At 30.9% G+C, this 26,052-nt stretch overlaps 1 protein-coding gene and 1 long non-coding RNA gene across 2 annotated transcripts in view; one reads left to right on the top strand and one right to left on the bottom strand.

Moving 5' to 3' along the window:
* Positions 1 to 26,052, bottom strand: part of LOC118191030 (PEST proteolytic signal-containing nuclear protein-like) — a 49,012-nt gene that overhangs the window by 3,452 nt on the left and 19,508 nt on the right. Inside the window, exons 3-4 of the mRNA XM_085815397.1 lie at positions 6,091 to 6,171; positions 1,637 to 1,689 (exon numbers count right to left, since the gene is read on the bottom strand). Coding sequence (XP_085671523.1) covers positions 1,637 to 1,689; positions 6,091 to 6,171 — 134 coding nt within the window. The remainder of the gene's footprint in view (positions 1 to 1,636; positions 1,690 to 6,090; positions 6,172 to 26,052) is intronic.
* Positions 10,607 to 14,554, top strand: LOC146999102 (uncharacterized). Its single transcript, XR_015040765.1, has 2 exons — positions 10,607 to 11,430; positions 14,413 to 14,554. It is a non-coding gene; the product is annotated as an uncharacterized LOC146999102 (long non-coding RNA).

Raw genomic sequence — 26,052 nt, 5'->3', positions numbered from 1 at the left:
TAACCACAAATGTTTCAATCATTTACAAATCTGTTTTAGGTAAAATTTTCAAAGAAAAAATATATAAGGCAATTAATAAAGAAATTGCATTCAACTTGTGAAAATAATAAAAATGGAATGACTAGCATTATATCTAAATCAATTCTACAAACCTTTTGACATAGCTCTCCCACCCCAAATAAATGCAAAATTAAAGTCTAGTAAGAAATGCTTAAAAAAAAAAAAAAAAAAAAAAAAAAAAAAAAAAAATAGTATGGAAATCTGAAGCACAAAAATTCTATACCTATATAAATTGCAAAAATGGCACATACATATAATTTATGCTTATTAAATTAACTTTTGCTTAAATATTATATAGTCATGATGAAAGAAAAAAATTAATTTCTTTAAAGATATTCGAGTCAGCTAATTCTATTTATTACATTTAATGATTTAAGATATTTTTTCTGTGCCATAAAATAAACATTTCAGTTTGTAATTTGCATTTGAAATTATCAGTAACTCAAAAAATGCTGAAAAAATAAAACATTAACTCTGCCTATAAATTAAAATCAGCTTTAAAGAAATAATATGCATCAAAGCATGAAAATTTATGCAAAATGCTTTAAAACTCCATACTTTTCAATGCTGCTGTTATTGTATTTTTATATACATAATGCAATAACTGTTTCATTCTTTGGTACAGAAAAAGTAAAAATAATATAGTTTGATATCCTTTATTTCTTCTTCCTTGACCCTTGTGTTACAAATTGAGCTATGAGAAGTTTGTTAAATTTTATGATGCTATCTGCACTGAAATAACTTTCACTGCATTTATTTTAATACATTTTTATGCTGGTATGTATAAAAGCTACATTCTTTATTCCTTTTTTTTCTAAACAATCATTTTTCAGCCCTTGATGCAATTTAATTAAAACAGAACTAAGGGCAAAATTATGCAGTCCACATCACATAACGTGCAGAAGTAGTTTAAACATTTTTTAAATGAATTTAACAAAAATTCTACAATATTCCAAGAGAATTATGTAATTATGTTTTCAAAGCAAAACTGTCAATATTTTTAAAATACAAAATTCTTATAATTAAAATTTCAGTATGTAAAATATGCAATACTGTTCATAGTAAATTGAAAAACTCTCAAGCATTACTTTTATATCAAAAGACATTATGTACTTTCATACCTAATACAAAAGTTTCTCAAAAGAAAAGACACCAACTCGCAGAATAATATAAATTTCAATACCCCCTTCGCTACAACAGTAAACTCTTAAAAACTTTTTATCAAAATCATTTACACCCATAGAAATAAAAATATTTTGTGGCTATTGATGAAGCATCAATTTCCCTGAATAACAAATAAAATTTTGGGGGAAAAATACTTGTAAAAGAGAAAAAATTTACAACTACAGTTTTAGGAGCTTAAAGGAAATCTCAGAAAAGGTTTCTTTTGCTGTTGTTAGTTTCCCTATTACTGCAAATTATTTTAAAACTTTAAAGAAGCTTTAAAAAAAAATGTTTGTTAATTCTGGCCTAGTCGTAAAAGCTTACAAATTATAAACTACTAAAATTCAACACAACTGAAACATTAAATTGCATTGGACACGGAAATAAATTAAAAATTAAACTCATTTTATACCTTCCTATATTTCTCATCCTCATTTTCGCTTCAGGTGGCATTTCCTCCTCTTCCTACAATAAAAATGCTTAAATATATTGAATGAAATGATTAAATGAAATTATTAAACTTAATTGAAACCAACTGGCAACAGACATTTAAATTCTTAAATTTTATTTACACACATCCCTGCTTAAGAAATATACTTTGCACCATTTTATGTCACTCTGCAGCATATTATGCCAGTCTTTCCTTGCAATTTCTCTGCACTGCGAAATCATTAGCTCAACTGTTGCTCAGGATTTTTCCAGACTATAAATACAACCACAATCATTATGTAACAATTTTCTTACCGGCCATTGCTTGAACATACCACATCTCTCATTTTGCCTTACCTAATATGTAAACTGCATATACAGAAACTGGGGGCTAACATTCCTAGTGTAGTTCTATTTTAAATAAAAATGTATTTCTGAAGAATTTTTCTCCTAAATAAAAATGCTGTTCAATGGTCAAGCCAGGTGTAATTTTCTTTCTAGTCTTCTGCACAGCAGAATTTTTTCAACCATGACTAAAGAGTAAATTGGTTTCATCTTATGCAAAAACTACATGATCGCATATATATTCGAAAATTTAATTAAAAATCATATAATTAACCCTTACGTTTTAGTGTTTATAAACATGAATCTGAAATGTAAATCCCTTTAACTAAATTCTTGTATTAAAAATTAGTCTGAATATATATTTTGCAAATATACTGGTGCATTTTAAAAGCTTGCTTGCAGCTTAAAAAAATATACACCAAATTTATTTTTAGTTACTTTCCTCTTCTGCTAACATATATACTTTCCTGCCGAATTTTGTGTCAAGTAAAGCAGTATTTGTTAATTTTTTTGCATTTTATATCTTCGTGCTTAACTTTTGGAAGTGAGTAAATTCATGGAAGAACTTTTGTACAGATAACACTGTTACATATGGTAGAAACCTTTGCCTTATTTTAAATCGGCGACTTTTGTGAGGGGGTCATGTGGCCTTTAACCCTTCCCCATACCTTCTTGGTGTACTTTAGACAAGGGGGACATGGTGCTATACCAATTAACCGCTATGGTAGAGGGGTGGTGCTCGTGTCCTCCGTCACTTGTCTTCAAAAATTATATAGGCATGCTAAAATTAACGCAATTTCTAAATCTGCTTTGTTTATGGATGAACACAGAATTTAAATGATTATAGGTATGTTTCTGTCATCAGGGGTAGGGTTTAGAAATGTATGTTTGTATTAAGAATGGATCTATGTACGTTTGTATGTGCTTATGCATACATATATATTTCTGAATTGCATCCCAGTAACTAAAAAGTACCCGATTAATGTAGAGCTCATCGCACATGAATATGTTAAAATTAATTTTAAAAAAGGCATAACTGAATAGCAGCTCTGTACCTCTCTTAGCATTAGAAAGATGTTTTCACAAAACTTTTCATGTAAAGACTTTCCTCACATTTAGACTGCCCATATCTTTTTCCTTTCTTAAAAGTTGTACTAAAAATTACACTGAGAAACATAAGAAGAAAATACTTTTCCAAGGAGGAAAAAAACACTGCTGGGAAAATTACATCACAGCAAAAAAGAAAATTATCACTAACACATTTTAAACAAAATATTTCGGTACTTTTGCGTTTTGCCGGCGCAGGCGATAAAGTCGTCAGTATGGTACAACTGATGCCAAATGAAATATCCTCACTGGTAACCTTTTATTCCTCATTTTCAAAACAAGTCACAGCCATTTCTTATCAGATTGATTGTTTCTTTCAATACAGGCATACAATTACATAGAATTTTTACCAGATAGTTCAATTTTATGCCCTAAGACCATTCGTGGTCGGTAATCAAGTCAATTAGGATGCAATCACACTGCTCACCTGATGGCAAAAATATAAAAAAGGCAAGGTCAAGGGATAAATTCATCAATTCTAATGAGAATGCACTAGCGAAGTAAAGAACTGCGGTTCTGCACAGTTTCTGAGTAAGCTATTCGTATCAATTGAAATAAGTCTTGCATTTAAACTTGTATACCAAATTAAAATTTAACTTGAAATTAATGTAGATAATTACTGAGAGAATTAGATTTTTGTAGTGTAGTTTACGTGGATCACTTGGAGTCACATGATATGAAACGGCAAATCAAGATGTTGTATCATAAAAGCATAGTAAATTCTTAAATTAGTCTTTTTACAAATTTAATGTCTTTATTTATTGGTCTTTTTTACAAAATTTTAAACGAAATTAAAATGTTTACAGGGTTCATACGCATATCAGCACACGGAAATTAAGTACTTTTAAGGACCAATAATGAAAAAAATTAAGGACCTATGAGCGAATGGGAACTGAATAAATTTAATTAAAAATATTATCTATGCCTGAACATCACTTTTGTAATACCATCCTAAAAATAAAATATATCCATAAGTAGGATGCATTATTATTAAACATGACTTAATTAACATAATTATTATTAAGTCTGAGAATAAAATATAAGAAATTTATCAAGGAGTATTATATATTTTACAACTATAAGAACTGAACATATTTGAAAGGAGATAAATGACATCATTTTATTTACGTTTTACTAACAGTTCGTTTTATGTTGATTTGATTTTATATCTCATTTTGCCACATACTTGCTCAGTCTAGAGCTTTAGTAAATAGTTAACAGTATTTATGTCAAGCAGCATCGGTTAAAATGAGAAGTAAAATCATAATCAGCATGATTCACAACAAAAGACTGGCTGTTGTCACTGCTGCTACTTACCCAGAGAAAGACCTGCTGATCAAAATAAACCTGAAAGGACTGATGTAGGCACGGTTGGCAAGTTCTGAAAGTTAGCTGGGCTCTGTCTGACACCGTTAGTCAGATTTAGCTATTTACTTATGCCACACATAGACTCTTATGCAATCACTGGCATTTCTTTTTATGCTTTGCACTGTACTGCTATCTCCTTACTTGCACTTCATACCGCCTGATTTGGTCGATCGGCTACAGCTGTAGCACACTGGTATCTGTCGACTCTCCAATTTATTCACCATAGATATGCCCATCATTGCCTCATCGTGCTTATCATATGCAACTACTTTTTCAATCTTCATCTACCTTCGAAGCATCATAAAATAAAAAATCGGCACATAGTTACTCCAGGGTAGCGGCGAGAGCGCGGAAACCTATGTGCGAACAACAATGTTTGCCTGAGCCGACGCCGTTAGTGTCGTAGCTTCGTGTAGAGTTCCAGAGATTGTGACTCAGTTAATATACATTAAGGTTTTAATAAGCCACTAAAGCACCAGAAATGATAAGTTGTTTTGCATAATTTTAAGTCTCACTAGATGTGAAGAATAAGTTTTACATGAATTTTTACAATTCTGTGTTTTATCTTGTGACTACGGTAATGAAAGGCAATAACTCCCTTTAATAAGCAGAGATAATTTTTAAGGGCAAGCAGTTAGTTATAAGTAATTAAATTAGGTATAAGATAACCTTAGTCATTATGGATTTACGTGACCACTATTAAATTTTATTTATTATTTCCACATATAATAAATGGCCGAAATGGAACTTTATAATATCACAGCAAAAAATAAAATGCTTTATTTTAATCCTATCTCTAATTCAAAAATATTACCATTATTTAAATGGAATTTATCAATGTTACAATGTTCTAAACAAACCGTCGAAAAATTCTTAGATATCGGAATTAAAAATTTTCTATAGAAATAGATCTTAAAATCGCCAAAATGTTGATTAGTCACCAAATTTAGAACAGTTTAATTAAAGAAATCACATCCCAAATAGCGAAAAGTTGTTAAGAGCTCTTCATTAGAAAAAATGAAATAATTTTGAAATGCTTATGTTTCACTTCTTGCTCAGAAACTCGAGTATCCCACCATTTATATTAGAAATAGAAACAAATTATAACCCATGAAACCATTCAAAAGATAACCATATTTGTCAGCAAATCGCCAAAAATATTATTTTACCAGTTTAAAATGTTAATCCACACTCAAAATGGCAGTCCTAAAAACAAACAGAAATTCCAGATGATTTAAATTAAGGACCTTCTGACAATTTTGGCGAAATTAAGGACTTTTAAGGATCAAAAATAGATTCAAAAAAAAAAAACTTAAGGACTTTTAAGGACCGTATAAACCCTGTTATACCTTCAAAATAAAAATTTCTTAGAACTAACAGTTGTCAACATTTTATGTGTATACTGTCTGTTGTTGCCAATAAAGTCTGCTTGGCAAGATTTGCGACGGTGAAACGGAAAAGTACCAATATTTCTTTGGAAGTAGAAGTAAAAGAATGATTTAGTATCATACAAATTGAATATGAAATTTTGTTAATTACAAAATGATTATTTTGTACTTATTATTTATATTTCATATTTGTAATTTCAAAAAAGAAAGTTTTATAAAAAAAACTTACATCACTTTCCTGGTTGAATGCAGAAGCAACAGAGGCACTTGTTTTTTGCAGAAGTGACAAAGGCTTGCTTTCTTTTGTTTTCTGAAATATTCATAAAACATAAGCTTACTATTGATTTCAAATGCAACTAACTACTTATTAAAAATGATAATTTAAGAAAAATGAAAAATTTAATATAAAATAAATAACATTAAAGAAGTTGACTGCCAGAATATATAATATTAAAAGGTTTAAAGAAAATGCAAAACATTTTAGACACGTCTCAGTATAAGTTAATAAACAATTAACTCACATTTTACTGCAAGCAGGACATACAATGCTGCTCGGTCACACAACAGCCACCATATTAAATCAAAAGTATTAGTCTGTATACATATTTGATGTATTGCCAACCAAATTAAAAGAATGAATTAAATTTTTCTATATTTATATGTTACAGCAATTTTTAAAAGTTAAAAATGAACCAAATATTTAAGTAGCTTGAATTACATAACACTCAAATAAGGCTTTACTGTAAAGGAATTAAAAATTTATCAAAAATTAGTGCATGTTAAGCATGACAACACAAGGGAAAAAATCAGTATATGTATAAATCCATACATATATAAATAATATCCATATAAATATCCGGTTTAAGGAAAAAAATTAGAAGACAAGAAAAGAAAGAGGATTAGCAACAAAGCTTACATATATGTTACAACTCCCATAGCACAAAACATCCTCAGGATGTCCTATTTAAGTCGCAATATCCCGGGACATACTTAGGATGTCCTAAGGAGGTTGATTCTCAGATGTCCTGAGGAGATCGTAATTTAACATCCTGAGGATGTCTTATTTAAGTCGCTATGTCCCGGGATATGACAGGATGTCCTGAAGATGTTGATTCTCAGATGTCCTGAGGAGTTCACCAATTTCACATCCTGAGGACATTCATTCTGCATTGTCCGGAGGACTTTCGTTGTCAAACATTTTGAGGATATTTGTTCTCAAATTTACCAGTTTTAATTTTTTGACATTGCACATCTGAAACTTGCACATTATTTTATTTTTCATATGTATTTTACTAAGTTGTTTCTAAATGCTGTACATTAAAAATATTGATATGATTGATGATTTATTCTTGTTATTTTGTATTAATTTTAAATGCTATTTTTTCTGACGTTTTTAAAAATTTATTTAGTTATGGAAAAGATTTTTTTCAATGGATTAGCATTTTCTAGAATATTTGCAAAATTCTAAATAACATATTTTTTTTATAAAAAATGTATAAATTACATGTATAATTACTTACAGATTACAAACCCTACTACAAATATAGGTAAAATTAGATATATATATATTTAATTACGGAAACGATTTTTTTTTAAATTTGGGTATAGAGACATTAGGTATTTTTTTGGAAGCAGGAAACATGAAAAATTAGCAACTACCTTCGCCGGGAATCGAAGGACGGACCTCTGGAATACCGGCCCAGTGTGCAGAACCACTACACCATGAAGACACGCTAGGTGTGGTGGTGGTGTATTTAATTATGGCAAAGCACACTAGGGCTATCTGCCTAAGGGAAGGGATGTCTTCGTGGAAGACTTTCTAAGGGAAAGTGGCTCGTATACACATTACACGTGGGGAAAACCACGAAAACACCCATGCAGCCAGCCCATTCGCGGGATTCGAACCTCGGATCGCACTACCAGGGTTCAGCGACTTTACCGCTCTGCCGCTGGTGGGCCGAAGACACGCTAGGAAAGCGGGAGAAATACCTTATATTACTTCTCTTTTTAGAGGCCAACTTTTTTTTAAGGGGATCCAATCACTAAATCCTGGGTGTGGATATACCTCATCCAACACCTTTTTAGTTCGGGCGCCACTGTAGAGACATTAGGATTTTTTTGGGAAGCCGTAGAGATGAAAAATTAGCAACCGCCTTCGCCGTGAATCGAACCACGGACCTCTGAAATACCGGCCTAGCGTGCAGAACTATTACACCACGAAGGCACGCTAGGAAAGTGGGAGAAATACCTCATAAGGAAATTTTTTTTTTTTCCTCTAATTACAGGACAGAAAATGTTTTTCAATCACGCGATCTGTTATTGATATTGAATTACAGTCGTGCAATAATTTCGCAGTAAAGATACATCTCTGATGACTATCCAAGATTCTAGAAACTTTGGTCTTATATAGAGATGGTCATCTTATAGAAATAATGCTTAATATCAATATTTATTTATAATCTCAGAACTATTGGTCACTTTCAGAAGTGGTCGTTTGAGAGGCGATATTCTATATATTTATTTACTGATACTCTCAGATTCCAAAATTTGTTTATATTCTCAGAAACATTGGATGGAAGGTGGTCGTCGCATACATGCAAAATTTTACATTTCATTAAAAATGAATTCGGCGTTATTTAACTATTTCCCTATTAATTAATTAATTAGATAAAGAAAAAATTAGGAAATAGTACTGTTTATTACAGAATAATGTAGGAAGTTCTACAGAACTATATTCTTTCGCGTCATTTCACATTGTATCCGGCAAACTACTAGTTCCTCGTATTCTTCCGCAAATCCGTGAACATCTGTCTGATTTGAAACGAAATCCAAAATGGCTGCGCCGTGAGGTTAACTTGTATGGATATTTTTTGTTGCATGAAAGGTAAGTTCAATTGCAATACTTGTATGTTTACTTTTTTTGCTTTTCGAATTTATGTCATTTTGACAGTTAAATGTTTCACAGCTTTATGAATTGTTACCATTCTGTCGTGAATTACGTGTATCTCAATGGCTGGCTGTCTTTTCAAATATCTAATTTGCCCTGCTATGCAAATGTTTATGACTGAATTTTTTTTAGTCTAGTGTATGCATTCAGTTTCAAAATAATATGTGTGATCAGATTGCTTATTATTTTATTGCAGCAATAAATTTATGTTAAATAGTTTGAACAATTGTATAAAAATAAGAGTTTGCATTGTTTTGTCCAAAATATGTATGGTTGAAACATTATCTTAATCTAGTTTGTAATTCAAGTTTTTTGGGGGTACTGTTCTGTTATTGGGACCAGAATCGGAAATGTATGAACCTGTGTTCGTAAGTATGTGCATAGATGTGTATATGTAGACACACAAACATACAAATATACAAGCATACATAAATACATTTCTGAACCCGGTCCTGATAACAGAACAGTACCTTTTTTAAATCTTTTTTGAATATTTTATAAAAGGATTAAGCATTTTTCAAACTGCATATCATTTTAAGATTCGACTTGCAGGAAGACAAAATATGGTCATTCAATCAAATGCTTATGACTGCTTTTATCATTTTCTCATAAATATTGTTTGCATTTTTATTGTATTTTAGATACTTTAGTTATGTAAAGTGAACATGAGAATATTAGGAAAGCTGAAGAATATGAATAGCTACCATAATACATGTATTTTTTCATCAAGCCCATTGTTTTAGAAACCAATGCACCATTATTATATGCTGGCTTATTTTATAGTTATATGCAGTTTAATTTTATGTTCATGTTACTGTAGTATTGTCATTATAGTAAAAGTATTGATAATTTTTGTTGAATCTTGCAAGTTGCCTGACATTCAGAATTACTACTACCGAATTTTACTGATAGGTTTTTTCGAGTTGACATAATCTGTCTGATAAATAAAATAAACTGGTGTTTAAATTATATGCATTTCTCTTAATGTTTCATTGAAAGTGAGATGGAAATATAAATGCTATCCAGAAAAGTTAATTCTTTTTGCCTGAAATAACAAATTGTGCTAAATGATTAATGTTTATATCATTTTAGAAATGTCAATATTAAAGTTTCTCCTCTTTCTCTTCTTTGATTTTGAAATAATTTATAATAAAATAATATATGCATAAGTGTACTTAATGTAAAGTGTCATTCAATAATATAATTTATTTTTACTGATATTTTTATATTTCTTATCTGGGTTTTCTTTTGGTGTTAGAAGGAGGAAAAGACTGTAATGTTTTAATTAAGGAAATAATTAAAACATTACAGTTTTTTAAATAACACAGTTACAGTAATGTTTATTGAAGCAATCAGTACTGTGTGATTGCCAGTGATTGAATAATGTTAAAATGCATTGTTCATAAGAAAATCTTTGTGTTATAGATTTTATTTTGACACAAGCTGAAATTTGAATTATTGGAAGCACTTTGAAAACCAGAATTATTTCCTGAATCATTAATCAGGCCAATATATAACATACAAATTTTCATACAAAATTATTTTTTCGAGTATATTATAAAGAGCTCATTTAATTTTATTATTTGTACAAATTTTAGACAAAAGTAGCATGTAACAATATGTAATGATATGCAGTTTGAAAAATGCTTAATCCTTTTATAAAATATTCAAAAAAGATTAAAAATTTATTGAAGCCTACTTGTTACTTGTGGTAACAAAGAAGTGTGAAAGATATTGCCACATTAGCGAACATGACGATCATTGATGCTTAGTTTAGAAATTTAATAATATACTGAGAAATGCTGGGAACTTTCAGAAGTAGACATTTCGGAAATGATGGGCTTGATAAGAAATTTACATGGTTTTATTATTTATTCTTTAGTTAAGAATGGATTTTAGATGTTCATGTGAAAGAATTCTCTTTAATTATATGTGAAAGAATTGTTAAAGTTTGGCATTTAAAAAAAATGAATTAATAATATGCAATTATCTTTTTATTATACATATATTACTATATATTTCTAATGCGCTATGTAAATGTCAGTGCTAAACTATTGAGATACTATTTTCAGGGCAATCTTTTCTTATACATGAAAAATTCTGATACTTTCTTATCATCTGCCCTCACAGCTTCAACTTATGCTAAAACAGCAAGAGTATGCACACAATAATAGCAAACTATGAATATGCATACCACACACATGTATTTACATGTTTTATATTTAATCTTTATTTCTGAATAGTATTCCATTGGATGAAAAAATATGTGAATATTGACCCAATATATATATTTTTGTGTGTGTGCATCCTAAAATTTCTTGTTTCTTATAAAGTGCTTATTTGAATTACTACTTGTGAACAGAGCAGTAGATATGAACCATAAACTAACCATTTTGCCAATTTTCACAGCTTTGCAGATAGTCAGAAAGCACCAAAATTTGTAATAATGTTAAGTTTAAATGATGTTCTATACTTTTGTGTTAATTTTTCTATTCTATTAATTCTATTACTGTGTTATCAAACTTTCTGCAGGAATTTCAACTGGTTAAGATGTTATTACCATGTGGAGAAGAATTTGGTTTTCAAGCTAGAAAAAATTGCAGCTGAAGGATTTTGTAGAAGGTCAGTCAAACTGGTTTTAATTAATTATAATTTAATTTTGGGTGAAGAATTCTCAAATTTATTTATCATAAGTGTCTAAAGGTCTTCTAAATTAAATTCTGCTTGTTTTTGAAATTTTTCATGACATTCATTCTTTGATTATTATTATTATTTTTTTTTTTAATTTACTAACTTATGTCCAGGCACATAATGTTGCATTTAATGCCATACCTTAAATATTGTAAAATTTTAAAATAATACATTTCACTTAAAAATGTGGTTGTGACAGTAAATTTTCTGTTATATTTAATCATATCTATAAACATTGGTATACATCATTTTTCAATAATCTGTATATTATTTTGTGCATTTCTTTTACATCCAAGATCTGGCATATGACTTGCTTTTCAAACTGATAACATGGTGTAATAATGTAATCTAATGGTTAAAGTTTACTATGGAACGGGCCAAATTTAATAAATTATTCTTTGATAGAAATTTATTCATGTGTTCAGTGTGTCTCATCTCTTTAAATTGCTAAAGTAAATTTTATGTACTTGCATTTAGGAATTTTGACTGTATCAGAGTAATTTTGTTTCAGTTATTATAACATGCAAGGGAAAAAATTCATTCATAGCTCTGTATTTAAAATTAGTTAATTAAAGAGGGACGTTTTGTTGTTTTTAATGTCGATAGAGTTTAATTCAAAAATATGCCACATTAAGGGTTACTTTTTAACCTAATTTAAAATTTTCATTACTTTAACACGTCCAATAATTGTTATTTTAACTCCGATATTGTAATAATATCAAAATTCCTTACTTTTTGATAGGTAATCCAAATGTAAAACAAGAAAAGAAAAAATTAAAATCTAGAAGTATATTTATTTCATACCTCTAACAAATAAAAACAACGCAAGCACTTTTTACTGTCTATCTGCATAGTGTGGAATGTCCCGTAAGACTGAGATTTGTATGGTCAAATCCATGTTTCAGTTAAAGGAAAATGCATGCACAGTCTTCTGATTTTCCCTTCGATTAAGGATTCTGTATATACTAGCATAAGAAATATATTAGTTAATGCAGTGTTATACATCAATATTTATAGGCAATTATTGTGGCTATGTTTATTATAATTTTGTTCACTGTAATGGCTGGAGTGCCTAAACCATCATGCTGTGTAAACAAAACTCAAATCTTCATCTCTGCATACTGCTCCACTAGTGTTTAAACCACTGAAATGGTGATTATGGTACAACATCTTTGGTAAAAATTTACTCTACTGTAACCCTTGGCGAATCGTTTCTTTTTTTTATATCAAGATCGTCACTTGAGAGGATCGGCACCAATTTCAAGGTGGCCGCTACACAAAACCAAAATAAGAAGTCAAAGACATACACAAACTCTGTGTCCATGTACACATCGACCTATTAAAACGAACTGCACAAACTGGGCATTGTGCACTGCCTTAACTTTGTCCATGTACACATTGATCTATTTTCACTTTAAGAAAATCAGAAAGTTAAAAATATCATAGTTAAAAGAAAAAATTCACCACTGTCTTAACATACAGACAACCAAAAATACACTAACAGAGAGGAATAAGTTACCAAAAATACATATTTCCTAACATAAAAACATTAAACAACAAATCTTCTAACAAAAATTAACACACAGATACAAAAAAATAAATGAAACATCATTTTTTTCACGTACCTTTTTTTTCACATGCATATGTTTAGGCTTCCCACCACCATCCTCCAGGTAAGCAATTCAATTCAATTTTTCGTCTCTTAGTCACCTCAGACATACTCAAACGATGGTACCCACACCAAAATAATAAATAGCATGTTCAGAATACAAGACCATACCACTTCCGTACAACCAAACACAGCAATTGAAAAGAATGGTAAGAACCAAAAACCTGGGACCGTACAAAAGGTTTACTATTAAAAAAAGTAGCTCAAAACTAAATTCATCACAACACGTTGGCAATATTTGAAATAACTCCTTTTTATTGACAAAAAAAAAGTTTTTTTTTTTTTTTCCCTAAAGGCTACTTTCGCCAACATTATCAACATTAGGGTTACCGAAAAACTTATTTGACACAATGGGCTTCCACATTTCACAAACAACCACTTTGCGATTTTTTTTCAGACAGAAACCAAGGTGTACCATACAGTAAAGATTAGCCACATCTTCATTTACTACTGTTACAAGTACTTCTTTGGTAAATTTCTGCGGTTAAATTCAAAAGTTTAAAATTGCATTAACATGATCAGATTCAGAGTCATAGCTAGGGTTTTCAGTGCTCAGGGACAACTGAAGATTTCGCGCCCCCTACTGCTTGCCAAGGATGGAAAACATTTAATTCTAAAATGTTCTAACATCAGTTTGGCGCCCCTTGGATTCTGTGCCCGGGGACAGATGCCCCTCCTCCCCCCTTCTAGCTACGCCCCTGATCAGATTTTATTTTCTGCACGTAGCTAACAATTACTTATGTGTTGTCAGATAAATGTTACCAGATGCAGTTAATTATTTTTTACTTGCCAATCTCATGAGACAAGTTTTTTTTTGCTCCTGAAAGACTTTACTTTGTGTTGCAAAATAAATTCATTCTCACTCTTTTTGGACTTGCCTACACATTAAATTTAAAATAGTTTTATGAATAGGTAAGATGTGATTATCATAATTTTGTTTCTCTCTTTATCTTGGCAACTTTATATGTTGATTTAGTATCCAGGTTACCTACCAGTGGCTGATTGATAAAACTGCTCATATGTTCAGCTGGTGGTTTGAGTTTATTTTCTGACATAAAAAATTTTAAAAGGCATCCCCCATGTTTATTTTACTATAATCGAAAAATCAAATAATTGCTACTCTGTTTATAGGTATTAAATGTTAAAATATTTTAAATGCCTCCTTTAATTTGCATTGTAATAGTCATTTGTTTAATTATGAATTATATTCACATATAGTAATTGTGAGTGTTTTTTTATTTTAGATGCTGTGAAAGGCAATGACAGAGATCCAATTTATCAAGAGTTCTTATATACATAAGAATACATGGATATAAGATTGTTTTTCATGAATTCAAATAAAATGTGATAAATTGGATTAATAAAAACTATTTTGAATTTTGAAAAGTGTTTTTCCTCTGTTAATCATAATATAGTGCCATAAATTTCTGAATGTGTTTATTTTTCATCCAAATAAATAGCTTTACAAAAATTTGTCATATTAATAGATATTGCATAATTTAGCATTATTATAAATATTTATTATAGCAGATTTAGCTGAACTGCTTTTTTAGTCTCTCTGCAGATGAAGTCACAAAGGTAAGTGGTTAGATATTTTTCTGTATTCCCCATTAAGTAATTTTATCTGGTAAATTACCATTACTTATATACTAAAGGTGAAAGAATAAGCTTTCCTTGAAGATACAAAAATTTGCAGATATTTCAAAAAATTGGTATACGTAAAAAAGTTCTTAAATTGCCACATATGCGAAACTGAATATGTTATATATGAAATAGTTCAGAAATATAAATATTTTCACTATTTTTTAACTATAATTCACTGCATTTGTTATATATAATCACAATTTAAGGTAGCAGTGCTTTTCTCACTGTGATTTCTGATGTATTTTGATTCATAAATACACATACATAAATCCACGTATTTTGATTTCTCTTTTGAGACCGAATAAAAAATGAACTAAACATTCTCGTTGACATTGAGAGTTGAATAAAAGCTCACCTCAAAATAAAATGAATTAATAAATTTATGGAAAATTTTACATAGCATATATTGAGCAGAAAGAGTAAACTTAATATACTTAATGGAATTAATAATTGGTAGAGTTGATTGCAGAATAAAATGCCTTAATTGCATGGTAAACAGTAGATCTTTTGAAGTTTTTCTATGCTGCATAAAATGCAGATTTAAATTTTTGATATTGATTGTCATATAAATGGCAATTACTGTTTTATTTTGCTCTGAAATGAATGGTTAGTAATAAAATTCTGCATGAGACAACCTTTAACATGCGCTAGAATTTACAAAGTTTAATTTGGTGCTGATTTCAACGGGTAAATTTCATTTTACTGAATTTTGCGTAAAATAATACCAATGAACCATTGCAAATTATTTTCAGAACTTTTTTTTTTAATCTAAAAGGGCTATTAGTTTTGAAATGTGACTTCATATCGTCAATCGTAAACTTGTTTCGCTTTTCATTCAAGTCTTGCCATTTGGCAAAATTTAACATATTTATCTTTAAAATCTAATATATTATTGACTAACAAGCCAAGCTATTTAAAAGCATTACACACAGTTCTTAACAATGCTTTTTTTAATTTTTAATCTGATTGATTTAAAATGCATTTAATTCATGATATATCTAATTGAAAACATTTTAACATTTCTACATAATTACATGATATATTTCTTCATTTTTCAAATATATAGAAGATATATAACTTTCTGGTGTCAGTATCTTATAAAATATTTTGCTATTTCCACTGCCCCATCTGTATTGATAAGCTATGCATTCATAAACTTTTAGCCTCTTTGAGTGACTGCTAAAATCTGAGGCCTTTCAGATTTTTTTTTTTTTTTAATTGTGTGAGCAGAAAGATAGAATTTTAGAAGAGCTTCTTGAGTTACCTTTTGAATGATATAAAGAATTGTTAACATAATGTCGAATTTTTACAACTAAATATTAAATATATAAAAAAGCCTGCAGCATTTTCATGTTACAAAAACATATTTATTTATTCTGAGGCTAGGAATTGATTTAGTTTTAAAAATACAATTTATTCCTTTTAACAATTTCCCAACAGTGTCATCAAAACACTATAAATTCCTTACATGTTTTAAAGAAAGATGATTCATTTATGTAAAGATTATTAAATGGCTAGTTTTATTATTCAATTTTTAATACAAATTAACTGAAATTAGAAACTGATTTTGTAAAACAATTTAATTATGAATAATTCAATTTGGGGGCTATTGGATGTTTAAAAATGATCAAAAGATTTTTAATATCTTAAAAATAAAAGCAAAATTTTCAGTTTTAATATTTTGTATTAATAATTCATTTTAATTTCCTTGCTCAGTTCTAATATATTCACAAATTCAGATTTAAAAACAAAATAAGTTGTATAAATATTTTCAACATTTCTGATTTTTCCATAGTAACCATAGGAGAAGGATATGAGACTATCTGTGTAAAAAAAGTAGGTTTTAGATCATCACACCTTCACATACTTTCACTGGAATTTTACTCTGTATATATACTGGGAAGTGACACTAAACAGTTGAGAGTATGTATTTAAGAGGTTAAAGGGATATTGTAACTAGTGTTTCAAATCCTGATAACATCCCATACGCTGTCGGTGGGACGTAGATAGGATGTCCTAAGGATATACTGGGATGTGACATTAAGCGCTCAGGAGGATGAGTTTAGGAGGAAATTGGGATATTACAGGATGTCCTGAGGATGTAGTAAGTAGGACTTTAAATCCTAATAACATCCCATATGCTGTCGATAGGACGTTTTTAGGATATAATGGGATGTGCTTAGGAGGTTTGTGGGATATCCCGGGATGTCCTGAGGATGTAGTAAGTAGGAGTTCATATCCTAATAACATCCCGCACGCTGTCGATGGGACTTGGTTAGGATGTCCTGAGGATATCCCGGGATGTGACATTAAGCACTCGGTAGGAGGTGTTTAGGAGCTTCGCGGGATATTGCGGGATGTCCTGAGGATGTGCACATATCCCGCGAGCAACATCCTTGGGATATCCCAAGGATGTTTTTGTGCTATGTGGGAAAGGTACTGCTCTGTTATTGGAACTGGAGTCATTGTCAAATGTTTTGAAACTCACGAAGAGATTGGTCAATTTGAAATCACCACTGTTTACTTTTAAAATCATAAATAATGTTAACTTTAAAAAAAAAAAAAAAAAAAAAAAAGCAAAAGAATGCCTTTTCAAAATTGGCAATGAGACCACACATTCTAAAGATGTAACAGTCACCTGCGTGTTTCTATTATTATTGTGCTCACCCTGGATATGAAAAACTGGGAACTAATAATAAAACATCTTCCATACAATTCCTTCATGAAAGAAGAATTATTCACTCTGAAAGAAAGTGCACGAAAAACCATAAAATAAAGCTCTACTTCAATTTGAAGGAAGCACCAAAATGGAGATGTGAAGATATGATGTCCCGAGGAAAAAAAGTCTTGTTCTCAAAATTGGTTTAAAGGATAGAGAATAAGTTCCTTAACAGTAATTCATTTCATTTACACATGGCATTTAGAGGTCAGAGACCTGAAAAACCGTACGACCACATCACAGACCATTTCTCAGGAAATGGACATCTTTTCACCATGCCCAGTATCAGCTTGTAAAGTGCATCGACATTTGCAGCAGCATGGACTATGGACTATCAGCAGGGTGACCATTACTTTGGCTTCCCTTGGCAATCTAGCATAGAGAGAGATGGAGACTGGTGCACCAAATGACAAAGCTGGGTACAAGAGCGGCACAATGTCACCTTTTCAAACAAGTCTCCGTTCTATGTGCAGTAGTCTGATGGCCATATACGTGTCTGGAGTTCCAAGGAAACTGCATATCGACATAAGGAGCCCTGCACCTGGACGCCTATTCTATGATCACTGGATCTGTCTACAACTTGAGCGAACAATATTGACTCAAAAAAACCGGTATGGACAGCCATCACAACTTAGCGGAGAAAGCCATTCTGTGACCATCAGTTGGTGGGCAGGTGGGTCCATTTGACTTTACTAAAAGGGGACAAAGCTTCAAGGAGCTTTAGACCAATCGCAGCACAGACCAGTGACGAAATTTATAGCGTGCACTGGATGAAGTTCTAGGAATATTCTCCCATTATTTCACTAACTCGCACGCTGCATTTGTAGTTCGATAAAAATGGCAGAAAACAGTATTATGACCAACACACAGAAGAATATGCTGCTGTGTTATGTGAAGGAAAATCCCGTTTTTTAAAGGGGAAGTTGACACAGGAATTTAGGGCGAAGAGTGATGTGGGATACCATGAAAGCAACGGTAAATAGATAAGAGTAAATGAATTAAGCTTACTTCAAATCTTTTTAGAAATAAACAATTTTAATCATTTAAATTTATAATATGATTAATTTGCATTACAATATAATAGCAAACCAAGTTTTTTTTTTTTTTTTCCCATGCTTACATTAAAACTGTTTTCACGCAATTTACTTTACAGTTAATATTAGAAAAATATTTCCTTAAATAAGAAATTAGAAAGAAAATATTTTTTTCTTAATTTTTCTTCCTTTTTTTTATTTTCTTTTTCTACGAAAATTATTTCTTTCAGGAAATGAAATAAAATTAATTCGCTATTACAGTATGGCCGATTGCTGCTGCATTCAACTATCTTATTCTACAATTAACATTATAACTTAAAAAAGAAGAAAATATTTGTTCAACATAAAATATATAAGCAAAATTATATTAATCTATCCTGTATATGTGATTAATTCGTATTGCAATTTTTTCACACAATTACCAATACTTTTTTTTTAATATTACATTGTTGTTATTTTAATTTCTTATACAGTCAAAAGTCGTTAATTCGGACTCGTCGGGACTTCGGTGATTCCGGGTTATCGATTTTTCCGGATTATAGATCATCAGTTTAAATCTCGTAAGATGGCATGCAGAAATTCTAAAATTAAAAATATGAAACCGTAATTTATGAAATAAAGAACAATTATGATCTAAAGGGTATCAAAATTTGCAAAAAGAAAAAGCTTAATATTTATTTGTTTACTTTATTAAACATTTCTTTCAATGTAAGTTGTTTAAGTTTTGCTTCGTTTCATGTGATAATACTTTCTCTTTAATTCTATTAAACAGACATAATTTCTTGTTCAGTTACAAAGTTCCGCCGTTCAAGTCCTATAATTGCTGTGTCAAGAACACCGACTAATTTGTCAATCGAAATTTTTTTGTTTTCAATAACCTCTGTCACTTTTCTTCGCTATCGGAAGCGAATTATAATGACGAGGAACTTGTTTTAAATCATATCAAAGACGGAGCATATCGAGATGAAATACTACATTTGGTAAGGAATTATAAGCCAAATAAAATAAAAACATCTGCGCTGAAGATAAGGATAGTGCTGATAAATCAACTTCCAGTTCATTAGGCGCCCGCCGCCGAGCAGCGTGAAATTGATAAACAGATTTCGGATTTCAAAACATACTTTCGCTTTAGATTCTTTACATATTAACAAATATATATCGGAAATTCTATTTGATATAATCGAAAGTTTAAGCTTACTTTTATGAAATTGCTCTTACAGTCTGCAAAAAATAATAAGCCGGATGCAATTCGAAAATTAAGGAACAACGCAATCATCAACATTAACTGAAATAGATAATTAGATAATTTTAGCTTATACGTCCATTATACATAAAATGCGCACGCGAAAACGTATTCTGCACTTGCGCACACTCATATGCGCAGTCGTAAAAGGTCTTACGCGCACGCGTGAACGCCTCTGCGCATGTGTCAACGTGGCGCGCGCGCAGAAAGTTTTTAGTTTTGATGTCCGGATTATAGATCATTCCGAATTATGGGTGTCCGAATTAACGACTTTTGACTGTATATATATAAGAACTGCTTATTTTAAATATTCTTCCTTCTTAAAAGATTTTATTCTGTGAAAATAATTAAAAGATAGTAATATCCTTTTCACAATGCAAGTACTAAAGTAAAAATAATCAGTGTAGGTCTCCTGCAGTTGAACTCCTTGTCAAATCAGCGTTTCGACACATTAAATAGAAAACTAATACGGTACAAAGTCCGTAATTCGGACATCCATTATATGGAATGATCTATAATCCGAACCTCAAAGCCTCAAACTTTTTTTGTATGCTTTATGCATGCGCGTTTAAGCATGCGCATGCGCGTTGGGAGGATGTCTCCAGATACGTTAAAAAATGCTTGACATAATTTATTGCCAGCTACCATATTTCATGATGAGGACGATGAAGATGATAGCCACGAATTTGAAGGTTTTCGGACATCGCAAACTAAAGGTGAAATTTTCCAGTTATTGAATTTTGTAAAGAAATGTGGAGAAGCGGTATTAAATGAAGATGATATAAAGATGATATAACAGAAGTTTTTCATTGCGACGACAATGCCCCAATCAACGGATGGCGGTATCTGTAGTATGGTTCTAGATCCAGAAAATACCACTTCCGATAGGTGGAACTTTGTTATTTAACAAGAAATTATGTCTGTTTATGGAATTAAAGAGAAAGTATTAGCACAAAAAACAAAGCAACTTAAACAACTTACATTGAAAGAAATGATTAATAACGTAAACAAATAAATATTAAGCTTTTTTTTTATATAAATTTTGATACCCTTTAGATCATAATTGCTCTTTATTTCATAAATTACGGTTTCATACTTTTAATTGTATAATTTCTGCATGCCATCTTACCAGATTTAAACTGATCCGGAAAAACCTTAATCCTGAATCGCCGAAGACCCGACGAGTCTGGAATACGGACTTTGTACTGTAATAATCAATATCTCTTTTACAATATAAAAATGAGAGCTCTGCTATGAACAGTACATTTTTTTCCCCTCAAGTTTGCAAAGAAACAATGATTTTTTAATACTAATAGATTACAAAAGTACTATTCCATGAACAAACTCTCAGTCTTATAGCATTGTTACTTTATAGCATAATACAATAATAATGCAGTATAATTCTGCTAATAAGCCCACCAGCGGCCGAGCGTTAGATTCGCTGAACGCAAGTAGTTTCGTCCGAGGTGCGAATCCCGCAAACACGCTGGCTGCATCAGCGTTTTTGTGGCTTTCCCCATGTGTAACGTGTATACGAGCCAGTTTCCCTCAGAAAGTCCTCCCTTAGAGACCAGTTTTAAACCATAATAAAATTACACACACGAAAAAAAAAGTCTGAAAGCTTTCAGATTTTATATTACTCCCAAGAGCCGTTTTTTTAACATTTTGCGTTTTACCTTTATTTAATAAATATCATGTTCTTCACACTTACACCATAAAATTCATTTCAACAGCAATATATAATTTAAAAAGAGCATATTTTCAGAATTTCCTTTAGTCTTGCGCACTAGAGATGAAAATGTCCCCCCCCCCCCCCGTACAATGTTGCCAATGCTCACTTTGAAATCGTTGAGTTTCTTAATCAAACACTTATAAATGCTTTACAAAATATGAAATAGATAATAAACAAATTCCCATTTCCAAATTTGGGCCTCCAGATGCCTATATTAGGATGGAGGATTATGTTATTCAAAATTTCATGGCTCTAGGTACCATTGTTTTATCACAGTGCAAGAAACATTCATACATTTATGCAGATTCCTCATTATTTAATTTCTTTAAATATAATACAGTGTGATAATATTTGGTGGCAATGATTTTAAACATTTATCGTGAAATGCCACAAAATAGCAAAACGAAATTAATAGCCCTTCTGTGTTAAAACTTATTTTTAAAAGTAACACACTAGTAGTAGTACTACCACTGAAAAAATATTACAAAACTATTTTATAGTAGTTTTTTGCTTTACAGTAGTGCGAATTTTGTGTAATAATGAACGACATTCCTTTTTGTGTTCACAGTATTGTTCGTAAAGTATTCAATTGTTAGATTTTAAAATAAGTCTTGCTGTACATAAATCGAGTAGAAGCTTATCGGATGTCTATATTTGTATTAAATGAAGAAGGTTTATGTGCTTGATAAACTTATTATCTTCTACATTTTTAAGGCATATAATTACAATTTATATTTATAATGTCAGGAATAGCATAAATAACCTTTCTTTCAGTAGAAATTGCATTCTTGTTTTCTGAATGTGGCTCCAAACACTCTCTCAGTTCATCGCAAATTAAAATAACTATAAATTTTGGCAATCTGAAATTCGCAATGAAAACATCTTCTGGCAGAGCAAAAGCATCAACATAGCTTCCATAAATTCGCCACCGATTCAGAGATCAACGACCAAATTCTTCGTTTAAATATGGAAAAAAAACAGCAACGAAAACACATACAAAGCCATTGTCTTCTTAGTACGTCAAATGCACAACTCTGATTGACAACGCGGGCAACACTTTTTTACGCGCTTTCGACAACTGCCATACTCAGAGAATATAGGATGTCGGGCAGACCTGTTTTTCACTAGTAGCGACATCTGGCAGCCCACAACTTGCTGTCGTCTCTTGTAACATAGAATAACCGTCCTGGTGCAATGGTTTGGGCAGCCAATGGGTACACGATACACACATTTCTAGTTCGAATTAACGGTAATTTGAATGCAGATAGGTACTTTTCTGACATCTTACGTCAGGTGGTTGTACCCTAACTTTGAGGGCCCCAAACACTCTGTCCTAACAAGATAATGCAAGACCACATGTTGCACATCGTGTTCTGGGTATACAGGGCATTCGATTGCTGCCCTGGCCTGCACGGTCTCCAGATCTGTCACCCACTGAAAACATGTGGTCATGGGCTGCTGAGAGACTGGCCCGCCACCTCTCTCCAGCTAATACAGTTTATGAAGTGTGCCATAAAGCGGCATGGAATGAGTTGCCCATTTCTGTCATCCAAGTTTAGGTTGACTCCATGCCTAATGGTATAAGGGCTGTTTTAGATGCCAGGGGCCTAAATCCGGACCCCTGTAAACCTCCAAAATACTTACAAATTTAATCACTCTGTCTTCTTGCCATACTGTTTACGTGCAATAAATATCTTTTTTGTATTTGCTTTCCTTCATGGTGTGCAATTGTAATGGCCAGCAGTGTACAAATATTAATTGATTAAACATTTCTTGAATCTTCATATACAAATCTACATATGTTTGCAGTAGAAAAAGACAACTCATCAAATGGCATTTAATACGAGAAAGATAAAGAAAAAAGTGTAATAAGAAAAAAAAATGCGATTCAGAAGAAATAAAATTATTCTGAAAAGTACTAGATGTGGAGGCATGGAATTTGCATAATTTTTCATTAAATCAATAAATTTCATTTATCGCTGTGAAAAATTTTTCATTACTAAAGGCTAAAAATTAAAAATCGGGACATTTCAGTGATCTGTCAGTACATATGATGCAAAACCAGGAATTTCCTGGTAAAATTGGAATAACTGGCAGCTTTGAACATGCTTAACTTACTTTTAAAAAGGTTCTAAAGCAGCATGTGCAGGAGTTTCTTGCAAGTTAGATCTCTGCATGTGTAGGACTATAATGGTCAAAAAGTCAAGACATAAGGATAAAACTTCTGGTGTGAATCTAGCATCATTAAGTATTTCAAGCAGAAAGACCAGCAAAATATAAATGTCATTATAGAATTAGTTTATAAATTTCATTACAGAATCAGTGTAATCATGCATATCTGAGAAAATGACAGACATGCATTTAAAAAATGTATCAAAAGTAATTGGAAATCAGCACAGAATATACATCATGATACAGAAAATTTGTATATTAGCTTCTAATAATACTAATAACTCAATATTTATTATCATTTGAGTTACAATTAATGATAGAACAAGACAAATGGTGAGAGTTTTGAAATTTTTCACTTTTGTGCTTTACTCTTTTTCCTTTTGCTTTGGCTTTTATTTTAAATTTAGAACAATCGAAAGGCAAAAGGTGGGCTGTAAACAGTATTTAGGCAGTATGAATGTTAAAAGAAATGTGAAAAAACTATTAGAACTTCAATACTAAGTGTCCTTAAAACTGCATTATTTTTATCAATAAAAACCAAATTCATTAACTTCCAACAAATTTTGTCAAAATCAACTTGATATGAATCACTGAACTATTACTCATTCGAAAGTTTAAGGGAAGTCTTTGGCCATGCACTAATGTCAAGACTGTTGGTGAATAGGCGGCACTGATAATACTGCCGAAGTTGATAAAAAAACAACAAAAATAATAATAATAATAATAATAATAATGCTAATTGTATCCTTCCTCTCCAGTGAGTTTGTGGCGGGATCTACCAAGAAACAAAATAATGTTTTTCAGTTACTGTGCCTAACTGCTCTGCCAGAGCTTTGTGTAAAGTTATTGAAAAAAAATATTATTGATGGCTCTATAACATACTCATACTGTTGGAAAAGGTATAAGACTGAAGAATAAAAGAGGCCGGATCTGAACATTTCTGCGTTAGTATAATTTATCGATCTCAATACTAGTTGCCATATGCAAACTGAAAGGTTAAGGGGCAGTGTGAAATGGTGAAATAAATGTCAATGTGGCACTAAGGCTTACCAATTAGATTCTAATTTAACATGGCGGAAGCAGCATCCTAAGACACATAAGTTTTCAGATGTTTTAAACGATAGCCACAGTTTCATGCCTCTGCATTAATTTTAATTTGTGAACCAATTTTTTTTTTCTGATTTTTTTGCAAGTTATTTAATTTACATTAAGAATATCTAATTTTACAAATATCTGTTATTTTTTCCTTGAATTTTTTTTCAACTTAACCTTATGGTAAATATCTGGCGATTATTTCTATGCTTCAAATGTTTTGCAAAATTGTCAGCTTCTGGGAATATGAATCCAGTCCTAATAACAGAACAGTACCAAATGTCTTTTATTACTGAAAATACTTCATCATCTGACTAATATCCATCTATCAATATAATTTGGATATCAGAAAATAAACATATGTAATTATTTAAACTCAATCAGAAATTCATCCTTTAAAAGGAAAAGTAAACTGTGCATGTAATGAGACTTAATTAGAACATATATTTATTAGCTTTACGAAAGAATTGATTCCTATACAATTACACATTAGATAAATATTTATATTTCAAATTAAAATTTAATATCCTCATAATTTTTGCTATTTGCTCAATTTAGTTCTTTGGCATCACACTAAAACCTTAACGTTTCTTCATGGTCTAAAAAAAATTATTTTTAAGAAAAATCAACTTGAACTTCAATACATTGCCATCAAAAACTTATTTTTATTTTCATCATCTTCAGTATCAGATTCTGTAGAATCAAAATTATCAGTTTTATCTAAATATGGCATTTATTTTTTCATGATATAAAATCTTAAATTGCAGGATGATCTCAATATGCAACTCATCAACTAGATTATAAGCATGCTAAAAAAAATTAAAGTAATCCTTTCAAATAACAAAAATGCTCTAACAGCTACCTCCCATTTCAATTCCAAAGAAAAACTGAGAATCCATTCTATAATTCAAAAAACTGAAATAAGTTATAACATTATGACACAGAAATCAGTAGTAAGAAATAGATTTGGGCCGCTCTGGAGAAAAGCATATGTCTGTTTACATGGGTTAGCTGGCTAATATTTTCTGACAAAGAAAAAGTTAAAAAAAAAATTATGAAAGGAAATAGGATTCTTAAAAAATTACTTTCAATTACAAACAATAATAAAGAACCCTATTATTCTCTTAATTACTAATCCATGTCTAGATTTTCTCAACAGACAGTTCTAAACAAATTAAATAAAAGTAGCTTCAAATTTTAAAAAATTATATCAAATTTAATAGCCAAATATGTTAAGAGATGCATCAA

This window comes from Stegodyphus dumicola, chromosome 1, assembly GCF_044657685.1.
Source record: "Stegodyphus dumicola isolate Sdum_Otavi_A_Nest chromosome 1, ASM4465768v1".
NCBI lineage: Eukaryota > Metazoa > Arthropoda > Arachnida > Araneae > Eresidae > Stegodyphus > Stegodyphus dumicola.
Note: the sequence above shows the minus strand (reverse complement) of the source record. Positions and strands in the feature narration are given on the sequence as shown.